Source organism: Petaurus breviceps, unplaced genomic scaffold (genome assembly GCF_028583685.1).
Source record: "Petaurus breviceps papuanus isolate PSGF00001 unplaced genomic scaffold, PetGlider_PUasm1.0 120, whole genome shotgun sequence".
Taxonomy (NCBI): Eukaryota; Metazoa; Chordata; class Mammalia; order Diprotodontia; family Petauridae; genus Petaurus; species Petaurus breviceps.
This window is the reverse complement of record NW_027185627.1, coordinates 840,558-855,595: the sequence shown is the minus strand read 5'-3', so window position 1 is coordinate 855,595 and position 15,038 is coordinate 840,558. Positions and strand designations below refer to the sequence as shown.

At 46.6% G+C, this 15,038-nt stretch overlaps 2 protein-coding genes across 3 annotated transcripts in view; one reads left to right on the top strand and one right to left on the bottom strand.

The window, feature by feature from the left end:
* The window catches only part of TPM2 (tropomyosin 2), a 6,892-nt gene extending 5,636 nt beyond the window's left edge, over positions 1-1,256 (top strand). Inside the window, exon 6 of the mRNA XM_069090102.1 lies at positions 1,174-1,256. Within this exon, the coding sequence (XP_068946203.1) occupies positions 1,174-1,256 (83 nt within the window). The remainder of the gene's footprint in view (positions 1-1,173) is intronic.
* Positions 1,257-2,637: 1,381 nt separating this feature from the next.
* On the bottom strand, positions 2,638-11,086 carry CA9 (carbonic anhydrase 9). Of its 2 annotated transcripts, none has more exons than XM_069089040.1 (11): positions 10,647-11,086; positions 8,641-8,670; positions 7,984-8,154; positions 7,619-7,761; positions 7,423-7,515; positions 6,906-6,972; positions 4,947-5,104; positions 4,382-4,547; positions 4,261-4,287; positions 3,274-3,355; positions 2,638-2,830 (listed from the first exon to the last, which is right to left on the bottom strand). In XM_069089040.1, the coding sequence occupies exons 1-11, from the start codon at positions 11,026-11,028 to the stop codon at positions 2,764-2,766; spliced, it is 1,386 nt and encodes a 461-aa protein (XP_068945141.1). In that variant the 5' UTR covers positions 11,029-11,086; the 3' UTR covers positions 2,638-2,763. The 2 variants fall into 2 exon arrangements, with proteins under 2 accessions (XP_068945141.1, XP_068945149.1); XM_069089048.1 differs by having other exon boundaries at positions 6,906-6,969.
* Between the last annotated feature and the right edge of the window lie 3,952 nt (positions 11,087-15,038).

Genomic DNA, 15,038 nt, shown 5'->3' with positions numbered 1-15,038 from the left:
ATTCTCATGGGGAGGTGAAGCAGGAGGAGTCAAAACTGCTGGCCTTGCACAAAAAGTCAGGCTGGGGCTGGGGGGAGTCTGGCCAGAACCACCATTGCCCCCACTCCCACCCCCACCTGCCACTCACTGTCCATCCATCTATCTACATCTGCTGTTTAATAAACTTTCAACTTGGGCTGCACTACGTTTCTGTCCCACCACCTCTGGCATGATACCCCATGTGTCCATCACTGAGCACTTCCTGTGACCCCTACTGACCCTTATAATTCTCCATACCAAGCACCATTCTAATCTTCCTATTGTATCCCTGTCACCTAAACTGATTAAAGGCTCTCTCACTGAGCTTCCCTGTGAATCCTCTAGAGCATGCTGTGTTCCCTACTGACCCCTGTACCCACCATAGAACACCCAACACCTTCTGTTGTAGCCATCACTCTTTAGCTATAACTTGCACCCCTAATACCCGTATGACCTCACTGAGCACTTTCATGACAGTGTCACCCCAACTCTCCCACAGAGCTCTCTTGTGCACCCACACTTACCCACTGGACACAGTCATAACCTCGCATGGGGCCCAAAGCAAAAAATAAAGTGCACAAGGAAGGGCAGTGCTATCCAGGCAGGGATGGGTGAAGCAGTCTGTCAAATGCTAAAGGGACAAGCTTTTCTTCGTCTGAAGATCTCTTTCCTGCCTCTGATCCTGTCCCTGTCTCTCTTTTAAAGCTGATTCAGTTTCCTCTTTCAGGAACTTAAGTACATGAAACGCTTCTCCACTCTCTCCTCCAACCCTTACGTAGAGGATGGGGTGGCACTGGCATCTGAGGTGACTAACTAAATTGTCTGTGTCTCTGTTCCTGTTTCACTTTCCTGTCTCCGTTATCCCATCTCCCATGACCCCATCCCTTCTACATACATCTGTGTGTCTTCCTCACATCACCTTTGTGTTTCCACTTCCCGCCTCGATGTGTCATGAATGTTTCCTTCTCCTTACCTCCCCTCCATCTGTTGCCATATGTCCTGTTACCCCCTGTATTTGTCTTCCATGCCTTCCTCCTTCATTCATGTCCAATCCATGTATCCCATGCCCTCATTCCATCACTACCATGTTCCCCTTGTACTTCCTTGTGTCTCTCCCTATGTGTCTGCCATTCTTCTCCCCCACCCCTTTCACAGAGACCTTGGCCAGTGCCAAGGAGGAGAACGTGGAGATTCACCAGACACTGGACCAGACGCTGCTGGAGCTCAACAACCTGTGAGGCCCCAGCCCAGCCCAGCCCAGGTGGACCTGGCTGCCCCCACTCTTACCCTCCCTTCCTTCCCTTACTCCCTCCTCCCTTCTCAGGGCACCCTTCCCTGCACTTTAGACCCATTAAAACCACCAACTCAACCAGTATGAGCTATTTCTTGGTAGGGGAGGAGGGAAGGGTTGTCAAAAAGAGTTCTAGAACTTGGAACAAAGCCACCTGAATGTTTTTTTTTTTAGCAACATCAGAGTGTCAAGTCCTTCTAGGATTCTCTTTCCCATCCCCTCTCCTGATTACAGGGATCACCATTCAAGAGGAAAGGGAGATTCCACAGGAACTCAGGCTCCCCAGGAGGTTTGCCTTGCCCAGGCATGGGCACATGAGGGTAGAACATCATTGTATAATCTGCTTCACAAACCCAGATGATCTTGGTCACTGGCTAGCCATGCCTTTCTCTGGAAGTTGTGGAGAAAAGAGAACCTGGAACCTTTGTCTGGGAAGGAAACTCCCAGTCTCCAGGAGAAGCAACCATATAAAGGCAACAGAATGTTCAGGCTGCATTTTCAACAATCAGCCCATGATTCTCCACCATCTCCCCCTTGTCCCCACCAAGCATACCTGGTATCTTCCTGAATAATTACTATCACTTCTGGGTTTTCATTTGTGTTATCAACCTAGTCTCTTCCAGAAATCAAGACTCTGTCTCTCCTTCTCCCTACCCCACAAGCTCCAGAAATCCTAGAAGTCTGGGATTATATCTTTTCTTCAGAATAGTAGCTCCCTAAGGCAGGACTCTAGGTCAATGGAACCATTAGAACCTCAGAGTTGAAAGGTCTTCTGGCAGTGGGTGTTACAGAGAGAGAAACCTATTCAGGCAGACATCTAAAAAGGGGATCATAGGACTTAGTACTTAGAAGAGTTCAGTTTGAACCCCACCTCCCACACTTATTATCTAAGTGACCCCAGATGCATCATTGAGACCTCTCTCAGCCTCAGTTCCCTTTACCATAAAACAAAGATAATAGGGGCGGCCAGGTAGCACAGCGAGTAAGAGCACTGGCTCCAGTGTTGAGAAGACCTGGATCAAATCCCGGCCTCAGATACTCAGCACCACACCCAGAAATAACTGGCCTTGTAACCTTGAGCAAGTTACTTAACCTCGATTGCTTTAAAAACAAACAAACAAACAAAAACAAAGACAATAAAAGCACTTTCTGGGCTGTCGTGGGGATCAAATGAGAATAATAGATGTAAACCAGCGTGTAAGTTTGAAGTCAATATGTAAATGTCAGCTGTTACTCTTAGCCCAAGTCCCTATCTGTGAGAAAGATGACTATGAATCAACCCCATTCTCCCCTTCTCCAAGGCTGGATGATAACACGAGATTTTGGGACATTTTATTAGAAACATTTATTTAAAAAAAAATATAGGGATTGCAGGGGAAGTGGCTGGGGAAGAGCTCATCCCCACCCCCAGCTCTTTGGGAATCTGCGATCAGTCTTTCAATCTGCAGCCCTGGCTAGGTGGCTGTCTCTGTCATCTCTGTAGGGTGGTAGATGATATTCTCTTTGGCAACACTCCTCGGCCTAGGGAACACAGGTGCTGGGGTCAAATGCTAATCATAAACCAATATGATCAGTGCTCATTTTCAGGGAATTTGTATGCTCTCTTGAAATGGCCCAAGGGGTTCTGGAATCAGTTGATTTAAGATGGCAAAGGCCTGGGGTCAGGGGATGGTGGATAAGGAGAGGAAGCTTTGGGGGTGTCCAGAATGTATATACAGGATGAAAAATGAACAATGTTTATGGCAAAGGGATGGGGTAATAGGGAAGAAGGCAGGAGGTCAGAAGTGCTGAGTGAAATAAGGAAAGAGGAACTGTATTTAAGGAGAGAGAGAATATTCACAGGGGCTTTGTAATGATGGGCACTTTTCCTTTCTTGGGGGCTCAGTTTCCTCATTTGTAAACTGAGAGGATTGTCCTACCTGATCTTAAAATTCCTTCTGACTCAAAAATGATATCATTTTTACCTCTTCTGATGTTTCACATATAGAAGGAAGGCCACACTTGTGACAGCAAAGAGAAGTCCGAAGACCAGGGCCAAGATGTCACCTGTGGGAAAGAAATGTTGGGGGTGGGAGTGATGGATACAAGAGAGAAAGAGGCTGCTTAGATCATTGAAGTGGGTTATTGGCAGAGTAGGTCTTTTCCATGTAAAGCAAATTAATCCTATTTAACCAACTAACAACCTAATTTATGTCCTATGTCTCCTATGAAGAGCTACCTATAGAGTCTACAGGAAAAAAATTATAAGGGCAGGATTGGCAGCTGCGTGTGGATAATGGAGCAAGAAGGGCCATACATTGAATCTCTGTGCATGGGGGCAGGAAATGGTGATGGAGGGGTAGGATCCAGGGGAAGGAACAGCAAAGTGAACAGCGAACAGTGCAATATAGTAGAAAGAGCCCTGCCTCAGGAGTCAGAGGACCTAGGTTCAAATTTTACTCATGAGGCTTACAACCTATCAGATCTTGGGCAAGTTATTTAAGCTGTATGGGTCTCAGTTTCCTCATCTGTAAAATGGATTAAATGACTTCTGAGGTCCCTCAGAGCTCCAAACTGGCACCAAGTGATCCACAGACACCCAAACCTTTCCCATGAAATCTGGGGAACTTCAACTTTTCCTCTTTTATTTAAACTCCCCTTTGTCATCCCTCCCTATTCCCAATCCCCCACCCCAGCAGAAACACACACACACACACACACACACACACACAGCCTTAGGAAGTATCAGAGTATGTGTGCTCTAGAGGTCACTAGACTGGGAGTAGTAACAGGGATGAACTGTGGGGTAGATACAGGATTCCTAACTAGGTCAAAGGAGAGTAAAAAAGCAAAATGAACCATTTTCTTGGCCAATGTTGCTGCCACAGCCAACTAAGAAGGCCCCAGAGAAAGCCCACTGGGGATCCTTGGAGGTTAGGGGGAAGAAAGGTTGTTTTCTGTCAAAAACTCACCAATATTCAGACAGGAGCTCTCATGCACTAAATGGGGGGAAAAGGGAGACGGGAAAGTCAGAGCCTGAAGTTAAGATTCTAGGACACAGGAATCTACGAGATACAAGGAATAAAGCCATACCTGGCTCAGCAGCTGGGCCCCTAGAGTTCGGTGGCATGCTGCTGGCAATGGAAGAAGTATGGAAGGAGGCCTCAATCATTCGCCCATTCAGAGGCTGGGTTAACCGGAAGTTCCGTTGGAGCCGGGAGCCCATAGGGCCCAACAGGGAATCAGACAGAATTCGGAGCTGGTGGCAACAGGAAAAGGGTAGGAGGGAAAGGATGGAGTGATTTGGTCAAGTCATAGGTCATGGAGTGGTTCACAGAAGAGGGATCAAACATAGGAACTGAGGGGAGGTGAGAAGTCTTACTCTCTGTCACCATGTCCAGAGACCCTCAGCTGTACTCATCACATCATGAGCCTAACACCACCACTCCCTATGCCCAGATACCTGCCTTATCTCCCTACCACATTGCCCATTTCTCCTCTTCATCTCTCCCATTTTCACTCCCCCACACATATCCCAATGTTTCTACTTAGGCCTGATGTACCCTTTCCCCTTTCTCCTGCCTACATGTTCCCTGTGCATGGGCTCTGGTCTCCTCCCCCAGCACACCCACAACTCCATGCTTCCCTACAGACCCACCTGCTCAGCACTCAGAAACACTGTCTGGTTGAACACTGTCCAGATGACCCCCTGGGAGCAGGGGGGTGTAGTCAGAGACCCTTTATAGCGGAAGTATCGGTGGAGGTTTTGAGGCAAGAGTGCAGACACATCTAGCCCTGGGACCCAGGTCTCTGAATCTGTCCAAAAGGAAGGAGCAGATGCTCACAGGAGATCATCATGGGAAGTTTGGCCCTCCCTCCATTTTCTCGGGTCTTACTTAAGTCTGTCTCTGTCTCTGTCTGTCTCTGTCTCACTGTCTGTCACTGTCTCTGTCTCTCTGTCTTTTTCTGTCTGTCTCTCTGTCTTTCTGTCTGTCTCTCTCTGCCTGTCTGTCTGTTTCTCTGTCTCTCTCTGCCTGTCTATCTCACTGTCTCTGTCTCTCTGTCTCTGTCTCTATCTCTCTGTCTGTCTGTCTGTCTGTCTCTCTCTGTACCATGTAGCCTCAGAATCTCATCCAACACCAGACATTCCTCCTCTAAGTATAATAACACTAATTTAGTTCTGTGAGGTTTGCAAAGTGCTTTTCATATACAATCTCATTTGATTCTTGAAAATGAGCTACTATAGATAATGTTATTTCCATTCTACAGTACAGACAATGTAACTGACTTGCCCATCATCACAGTAAGTGGCAGAGGGAGAATTTTAACTCAGATCTCTCCAGAATCCAGGTCTACCCCAAGCCTCCCACCAGAATTATTTCTTGATTAACTCCACCCAGTTCTGATCATTTATTTACTCTGGATCATTTTAGCATTTAAAGACACAAGAAACCCTCACTAATCTGCAAATATGAACAAAAAAGTTCTCTCAGTAATCAAATGAGATATTTCAAGATTTATGCAATAACACCCATGTACAGAAGAGCCACCCACACAGACACCCTCTGTATGGACCTATTTACTCTTACTTTACACACAATCCCAACAAACTTGGTTTATCAGACAGAATCATTTTAAGAGGCACATCCAACCAGACGTGAAGCCCATTCAGTCCAGAGGTGCTGCTCCTTTGCATCTCCCAGGTCCCCCAATTAAACATGAGCTGTCAACCCTATCTCTATCTTAGGCCCTGAAGGCATCTGAGCACCGTACAATTAGTCTTCCTAAATGATGACTAAGGGAGGGATAATGACAGGGTAGAAAGCAAGCTGACTTTATAGTCAGAAAGACCCTGGGTTCAAGTCCTCTGTCCCCAACATATACTGGCTGTGTGTAGAGGCAAATCACTTAATCCCTCAGTGTGCCCAAGCAGCTTTGTAAGACTAAAAGGCAGGTGCTGGTTTGTCCCAGAAAAGGGAGTTCCCTATACCAATAAAAATCACAGGTCTAGTCTAATATAAATGATGACCAAGTCATCAAGATAAGGATATATGAATACTGTTTGTACCTTCCGCTGAAGAGGACCAGAAAGCAGGCAATAAATATTAAAAAGCCATCCACCCAAGATGGATAACTTTAATCGTGGTGCTTAAGAAAGTCAAACCCTTAGCCACCCAGAAAACTTAAATCTTACTCTGGGATTTTACTGTTTATTTAGTTTGTATAAAGCCCTCGTGTATCACAGATTTAGAACTAGGAGTAAAGGCAACTCACTGGAACCCCTTCATTTTAGAGATAAAGAAACAGGCAGAGAGGGAGGGAATGCCCATGGTCACATAGCTAGTAAGGATCAGAGGGAGGATCTGAACCCAGGTCTTTCTGATTGCACAATACTCCATGCCTTATATCACGCTGTTTCTTTGTACTTACTAGTAGGTTTCTCTTTCCTGTTTTCCTTAATGTTAGAGTAATGAAACTACCACTGATTATGTAGTTTCTAAGCTGTTACCTGAGCTCCTTTATGGAAGGGACCATATCTCTTGCCTCAGCCAAGGGGCTCTCTAAGGATTGTCCTATGAAGACAGCAGTGAGAAAAAGGACAAAGGCAAAAACTAACCTTCCTCATCAATTGCCCCAAGACGTGACAGTAGCTGTTCATAGGCATCATTCTCCTCTGGGCCCTCCTTAGGGGGAGACACACATTTGGACACAAGACTAGGATCCAGGAGGGAGACTGGGGAGGAAGGAGGGGGCGGGGACTGATGGAAGAGGGGCCCCAGTAGAACTTCAATGCAATGCCCTTCCTTCCACCTCTCGCCCTGAAAGTGACTGAGGTTGGAGGGAAGGAGGAAGAGCGTTTACAGACCAGGTCCTGGGGTCTCAAGAGAATGGGAAAAGAATGGAGCATTCAAGAGGGTGCAGAAACTGGAAATCCCAGGCAAAGGGTCATGGATCTTGAGATCAAGGGAACAAGGGTCTTGGAAGAGGGAAGACTGAGGATGAGAATTTTGGGAGTGAAGGACCTGGATTGTCCTTGGGGATCATGCATCCTGTGGGTTGCTGGGTAATAGGGTACAGAGATTGCAGGCTCCAGGGTCAAGGTCTTACAGACACAGGATTCCCAGGGCCAGTACCTGAAGGAAGGCAGCCAGCACAGCTAGGCCCCCGGGCTGCCCCAACGCTTCTTTGACCGTGTCAAATCGGGTGTTGAGGTGAACTACATGAATCTAGAATGAGAACTGACATTTGACCCTAAACCTCAAACCCAGCCTCCCAAGGTCAGCTATTTTTAACCCCAATCTTCACCGCTGACTTCAATCTCTTGCTCACCTCAGCCGGAAACCGGTGACCATTGACAGTGTGCTCTGAGCCCGGTACCCCCGGTGCCCCCCAGTGCAGATGGAACTGCAGGGCCCGGTACTCTGTCCCCTCGCCCAGGGTCATCCACAATCCCGGGGGCAGTGTTAGCTGCACTGGGGACGAGACGGGAGGAAACACTGGAAAGAGGCGTATCTGGAACTCCCCGAGATCGCGTCTCCGGACTCCATGGTCACGCCTAGCGCGTGGCCACGCACCAGTACCCAGAGACCAGGTAGGAGCAACACCTCTCCATCCCTCCTCCAGAGCCCCACCCTTCGCCATGGCTCCTCCCCTTCTGCTCCGCCCCCCGAGAGTGGCCGCCTTTTTGGTCTCACCTGTATGGCCGTTGTTCTGCAGCTTTAAAGGCTGATCCGGGGAGAGGAAGAAGCCGTGGAGCTGGGGAGCCACCAGCTCAGACCTGAAATAGGTGGAGTCCGGCCGGATGTCCACTGGCGACTGAAGGTGTCCCCCGCAGGCTCGGGAGACCCGGGACCAGAGGGGGCCGCCTGGGATCGGGGTCAAGAGGCGCAGGGTGGGTAGGTGGAGATCAGGGAGAGGTGGGGGACGGGGACAGTGAGGGTCAGTAAAAGGGAGGGGCGGGGCCAGAAAGGGAGCGATAAGGGTCTAGAGGTTTAGAGGGCCAAAGGTCGTGGTGATTGGCTCAAGTTGGGAGGAGAAGGTCATGTTATTGGCTCAGGTGCTGGATGTTGGAGGGGCTTAAGAGAGAAAGAGAGAAGAAAGGCGATATATGAGAAAGAACTGGATAAAGGAGAGAAAGGCAAGAAAAGGGGAGAGAGGAAGAGATGAGGGGTGAGAAGGAGAGAAGGAACAAAGGGGCGGCAGAAAGGGAGAGAAAGGGGAGGCGTTGGGAGCTCAGGGTTGCTCAGGCTGGAATGAGGGGAGGGGCGAGGATCCATGGGGTCTGGAGAATGACTGAAGGTGGAGATCTTGGGAGAGAGGGGGCTGTTTTAGAAGACTAAGTGACATCTCACCTCCATAGCCCCAGTGTTGATGGTCATCGTCTACAAAAATGGGAATAAGGACATTGGTTTTCCCCAAGGCCAACAACGTGTGGCTCACTACTGATGAAGCACCTTGTCTAATCTCCTTTCCCAACTCTCGGCAGTGGATTTCTATTCATGTTACTCCCTTTTCTTGTGAAGCGGCAGGACTTAGCCTTAGGCTTGGAGCTAGCAAACCTGTGTTCTAATCCTGCCTCTTCACAGTTACTAGCTCTGGGACCCTTAGCCTTTTTGAGACTCATCTTCCCCACTGAGGCAATAACGCTTGTAGTTCCGGCATTGTTGAGAGCTTCAGCTGGAGATTGGGTCCTGTGATTTTATCTGTAGGAAGCTCCAGCAAGAAGACACTAAAGGATTTTGCAAGCCTTAAGGTATTATGTAAACAACCTGTTCCTATGACTACTACAAAGGGGATTTGGACGTGTAAATGCTGATTTCTATTCCCTCCGCCCCAACCGTGTGATCTTGGTCGATCCATTTCAACGCCCATTTCTTTTTCTCTTTCTTCATCTTCTCCCTTTCTTTCTTTCTTTCTTTCTTTCTTTCTTTCTTTCTTTCTTTCTTTCTTTCTTTCTTTCTTTCTTTCTTTCTTTCTTTCTTTCTTTCTTTCTTTCCTTTTAAAATCAATCAACAGGCATTATTTATCAACTGCTATTTGCCAGGCACCATACTGGATTACAAAAGCAAAAAGGTCCTTGCCTTCTTTCTCTTCTTTTCTCCTGTTCCCCTTTTTCTTTGTCACCACCTACCTCCTTTCTCTTCTTTCTTTCCTAACTCTCCTTTCTTTGTTACCCTTTTTCCCTTTCTCCTCTTCCCATCTCATTCCTACTTCTCTGTTCCTCTCCTCTTCCATACCCTCATGTCTCCCTTTTTTCTTTCTTTCCCTTTTCCCTCTCTCCTTTTTCTGACCCTGGGTCCCCTTGTCTATCTAGCAAAACTAGATACCTCCAAGATTACCCTCCAACACACATATTTCCCTACCATGTTGTACTACTCCCGCCCCCTTTTGCAATTCCCCTTTAAAGCTGTTCGTGCACTCCAGAATGTAAGCTCCTTAATGATAGGAATTCTCTTGCTGGCTTGTATTTGTATCACCAGTTCTTAGCATGGATCTAGGCACACAGTAAGCATTTAATAAAGGCTTTATCTCTTTTTTTCTTCTTGTCTTTCCCTCTCCCCTTTTTTTCTCCTTATCTCTCCTTTCTTTCCTCACCTTTTTTCTTTCTTCTTTCCTTCCCTGTCTTTTTTAGGCAAGCAGGGTTAAATGACTTGCCCAGGGTCACAAAGCTAGTGTCAGCGGCCATATTTGAACTCAGGTCCTCCTGACTCCAGGGCTGGTGCTCTATCAATTGTGCTACCTAGCTGCCTACCCCTTTTTTTTCTTTTCTTATCTCTTCACTTCCCCCAACCTCTCCTCTTTGTCCCCCCCCATAATCCTTGCTTTATCTTTTACTTAGTTTTTGTTCCTTTTCCCCTCCTTCTCTTCCCCTTCCCTTCTCATTTCTTCTCCCTCTCCTGTCTCATTCCATCTGCTCTCTTCCAACCCTTTCCAGTTCAAGCTTTCCCATTTTCTCCCTTCCTTTCTTCCTTCTTTCTCTCCCTCCCTTTCTTTTCTTCTCTTCCTACCTTCCTCCTTTCCCCCTCCTCTTTCTCTCTCCCTGATGAATTTAGAAAAAAAAGTTATTGGGGGAAACAAAGATATACCATTTCTTGCAGAAGATATGAGCTCTAGATAGAACTGCAAAGCCCCAAGCCCCTTTCCCTCATCCTCTCCTTCCCTCCCCCCCTTCCCTTTGTACCATTCCCCTGCCCCAACATAAAGCAGTCTCCACTCTTTTCACTCCCATTCTTTCCTCTCTTTCTTCCCTGTGTAGGTGAAAAGAGAGATTAAATACTTGAACCCTGGTTTTAGCTTCTGGGGAGGGGATGAGAAAAGGGGGTGGTTGTGGGGCAGAAAGAGACAAAGGAAAACTAACCTTTCTTTTCTGGGATGTTCCTGTGGGGTCCAAGATTCTCTTCTGGGACTGGAGAAGCCTCTACGTTGGGTGGATCCTCCTCCCTGGGCGGATCCTCTTCCCTGGATGGGACCTCCTCCCTGGGTGGATCCTCTTCCCTGGATGGCTCACTCTGTCCAGGTGAATCTCCCTCACTGGAAAGCTCCTCTTCTCCAGGTGGCTTCTCCTCTTGGGGTACATCCGCTGCCTCAGGGGGATCTCCTTCCTCTTCAGATGAATCCCTCTCACTTCCCAACACGCTGTAAGGGTGGGAGGGGACCAGAAACAGGAGGAGCAACAGCAGAGAGATGGGGGCCCTGGCTGGGGACAGGAGGGAGAGCCAGTCTAGGCAAGGGGGAGCCATGCTGCTTGCAGACTGGGAGGTGAATACTCTGGTGGTGGTGCCTACGGTCTGTACGTGCTAGCAGAGCCAGAGCTGTGTGGGGAGGGGCAGGAGAGCAGGGTGACTCACAGAGAGAGCCCTTTTATAGGGATGGAACCAAAGTCTTCCTGGCCTGGCCCACTGCCCCATATGCAATGAGGGCTGGCAGGGCAGGTGTGTGTTTAGGCAGAGTTTATCAATGTTCTAGGCTGGGCTCTTAGTGCAAGGCACTGGCGTGCACAAGACATTCTCCTTCCTGGTACCAAAACTGCCTGCCTAACCTAACTCTTCCTTCAGTTAATGGTGCACAAAGGGAGCGGGGTGGGGGGTGGGGTTCCCCAGCCAGAAAGATCCCAGAGATCTTTTTGTTTCCCAAGCTACAGGGTCTGGAGGTGGTAAGTTGTGAATGGGGGTGGGGTCTACCCTCAAAAAAGATTTGATTGATCCAACTGTGAGGTGTGGGAGGGGCAGAGGCTGGACCGGCAACCTGAATTGTGTGAAGGAATGTCTTTGGATGTGAGGAATCTCTGTGTATTTGTCTCAATGCATGTATGTATCTCACCATGTCTGTGTATATCTTAGGGTGACTGTTTTGTCCCTGCCTCTGAGTCTGTCTCACTGAATGCTGACATCAATTTTGATGTCTTTGTGGCTGGGGGTAAATCCATCCTTATCCTGTCTTAAAAAACACTGTCTTACTTCGGCTTTGTGTCTTGGTTGGCCTCCCTGTCTTTGTGCCTGCCTCATTTTCTGTGTCTGCCTCTGTCTCTGCCTCAGCATCATCTGTGTCTATTGGTCTCAAAGACCCTTAAAACAGATCAGGTTGGGGATCAGCTAGACCCTCCTCCTCCTCCTCACTTTACAGGGGAGGAAACTGAGCCCCAAAGAAGCCAATCTCTGTACCTGGCTACCTTTGTACTCCTGGGTTTTCTGTCTTTTGGGTCACTTTGTCCATCCTTGTTTTGCCCTTCGTCCCTTAGTCTTAATATCTTGGGCTGGGAGGGATGTTAAAGATCATTTAATTCAAATCCCTAATTTTACAGATGAGGAAATTAAGCCCCACAGCGTTTAAGGTCACATAAGTAGGAAGTGGCAGAGACGTGATTCATACCCAAATCCTCTGACTCCATTATCTGCTCAACCTCATTGCCTAATATCTAAGACAATGGTACAATATCATAAGAAGAAACTTTGAACTCTAAAACAGAAGTATTAGGTCTAAGTTCTAAATTCGGCATTTACTCACTTCATGACATTGAGCAAAGAAAGAACATTCGTTTCCTCCTCTGTCTTCTATGATCTTTCTCATTAATCCTGAAAGTGGCTTACTGTTGCCTGTTCTTTCATATTCTCTCCCTTTCCTCTCCCTGGGACCCTCGGCTTCCCTCCTCCTCTCTCTTGCTCTCTTTCATCCCTCCCTCACAATAGTGGAGAATATTTCTTCCTGTCTCTCTCTCAGTATTTCTAACTCCTTGTCTCTCCAGTCTCTGAACAACAACAATGATGATGATGATGATATAAGATCACCTGACATTTATATCTTGCCTTAACATCTCTAAAGTGTCTTGTGGCTTGATTCTCATAATAATCTTGTGAGTCAGGTGCCATTATTATTATTATGAAGAAAACCTTAGGCTAAGAGAGAGGTTAAGTGACTTGCCCAGAGTCACACAGTGAGTGAGTGATAGTGTGAGGCTGGATTTGAACTCAGGTTTTCCTTCCTGATACCAAGGCAGAACCCTAGCCACTATACTGTCTACGTAAGGATGTCAACTTTGACCCCAAGCCAGTGTTCACTACTGGAAACTCAGAATGTGTTTTCAGAGAAGACAATGGGTTGTACTGGATGTATTCAGCCCATATTGACTAATCACTTTTCCTCTACCCATCTTACTTGTGGTGAGTAAAAGATGAAATGACTGAGGAAATAAAGGTTCAGTCTTCTGAACATATCAATTTATTAAGCAATTGTCCAACAAACCCAGTACAGACCTCCTTAGCTTAATCCTGGACCCGGAATATGGAGAAGACATTAGAAACACCAAAATATTTTTAAAACAATTAATCAAATAAGACCAATTAATTAAAAGGAAACAATACAACATTAGGTAATCTGATTTCTATTTGAGTGAAAGATTAGGGACTTTTCAAGTCGGGAAGGGGAGAGTGAATAGGCACAATTCCCCAAATTCAGAAAAAAGAGATGGCCCACTCCCCATCACACTCCACATCACATCAAGTGTCTGTAAGCAATCAAAGGAACATGAAAAAATAAGTGATTCATCAGTATGGAGCCCGTTTTCAGATAAAACGTATGGGCTGCTTGAGATGTACAGTTGTGAGATAACCTTGCAACAACCTTTGGATCTGACTTAGTTTCTGAGTTTCTGGACCGAGGTCCATAACCTAGGTCCTTAGTTAAAGGCCTCTAACTAGCAGGTAGAGATGGTCCAGCTTCACAGACATATGGGGCTAGGTTCATACAATGCAATAAGGTTTTCTCCCAGTTCCTTCAATTTAATAACATTTTCTCATGTGACAGCTAGATCCATAATTGAATAACTACAGAATTAAGTCACAAGATGGAGTCTGTGGTTCACTCAATTTCTCAAATTAACCATTTGCTGTCCTCATCCCTTCAATTAGCTCAATTTCCTCATCCTGGACTGTAGTACCAGTTTGGTGATTGAGGGAGAGTGGGGTGGACCCCTTTTTGACCCTCTTTTCCTAGGACGGTATCTCCAATCACTTAACATCAAGTCTTTTATCATGATGGTCCCTAGGACCCAGACATCTAGCAATATGGAGCATCTCCTCTCTTGTCTCTTGTGGCTGGACCCCACAATTTCACACAGAATTGTTGTTTTTTCCTGTTTCTCCAAGTTATCATATTTAGAGTAGGAAAGAACACTGGAAGCTATCTGGCTCAACATCTCCATTTTACAGATGAGGAAATTCATCTATAAGGTGCCTCCCTGGGGTCCAGACTCAAGTTGTGTCTTCTGATATGTTTAAACAACTCTGGGGTGTGTCTCAGGGGCCATTCTTCTAGTGGCTTGGGACTCCTAGGAATTCCCTTGTTGGTGAGTCAAGGATCACTCAGAGCAGTATCTCCAACCACTTAGGGTTTGTGTCTTGAGTAACTCTGAAGCAATGTTTGCAGTTACCCAAGAGCCTTACTTCTAGCCATGGAGGTCATGCCTCCAGTCCTTGGGGCTTGGTTTCTGGTCACTGTGGAATCAGGAATCTAGGCCTACAATTTTGTTTTGCTTCTGAAAACTTGTCATTACTTCTAAAGGCTAGATAGACTAGATATTTCTATTGTGAAGCACTATGGAAAACTTTGCTTCCTTCCGGGAGAACAGTGAAAATATATGCTAGACTTTCTGACATCAGTTTCCCATTAATTTTCTTTTCTTTTCTTTTTTGCTTTTTTTTGGAGGGCATTTGGGGTTAAGTGACTTGCCCAAGGTCACATGGCTAGTAAGTGTTACGTATCTGAGGCCAGATTTGAACTCAGGTCCTCCTGACTCCAGGGCTGGTGCTCTATTTACTTCGTCACCTAGCCACCCCTACCCATTAATTTTCAACTCCCTACACCTGAGGATATTCCAAACCACAGCTTGGATGCTGAGCCCCACTGATGCAGGTTTGTATCCCAGCTCTGTATGCCTTCATTTATTTTTAACACTTCCACTTTTCTTATGAACTTTTCAATAATCAATATTCAGCCAACATTCAGAGGTAGCTGGTGGCTCAATGGTTAGAGTGCTGAGTCTGGAGTCAGGAAGATTTGAGCTCAAATCCAGCCTCAGACATTTTTTGGGTGACCTTGGACAAGTCACTTAACTTCTGTTTGCCTCAAGTTTCCTCAATTGTAAAATGAGGATAAAAATAGCACCTACCTCCCAGGATCAAATGAGAGAACTGTAAAAAGTGCTTAGTGTAGACCCTGGCACATAATAGGTGTATAATAAATGCTAATTCTCCTT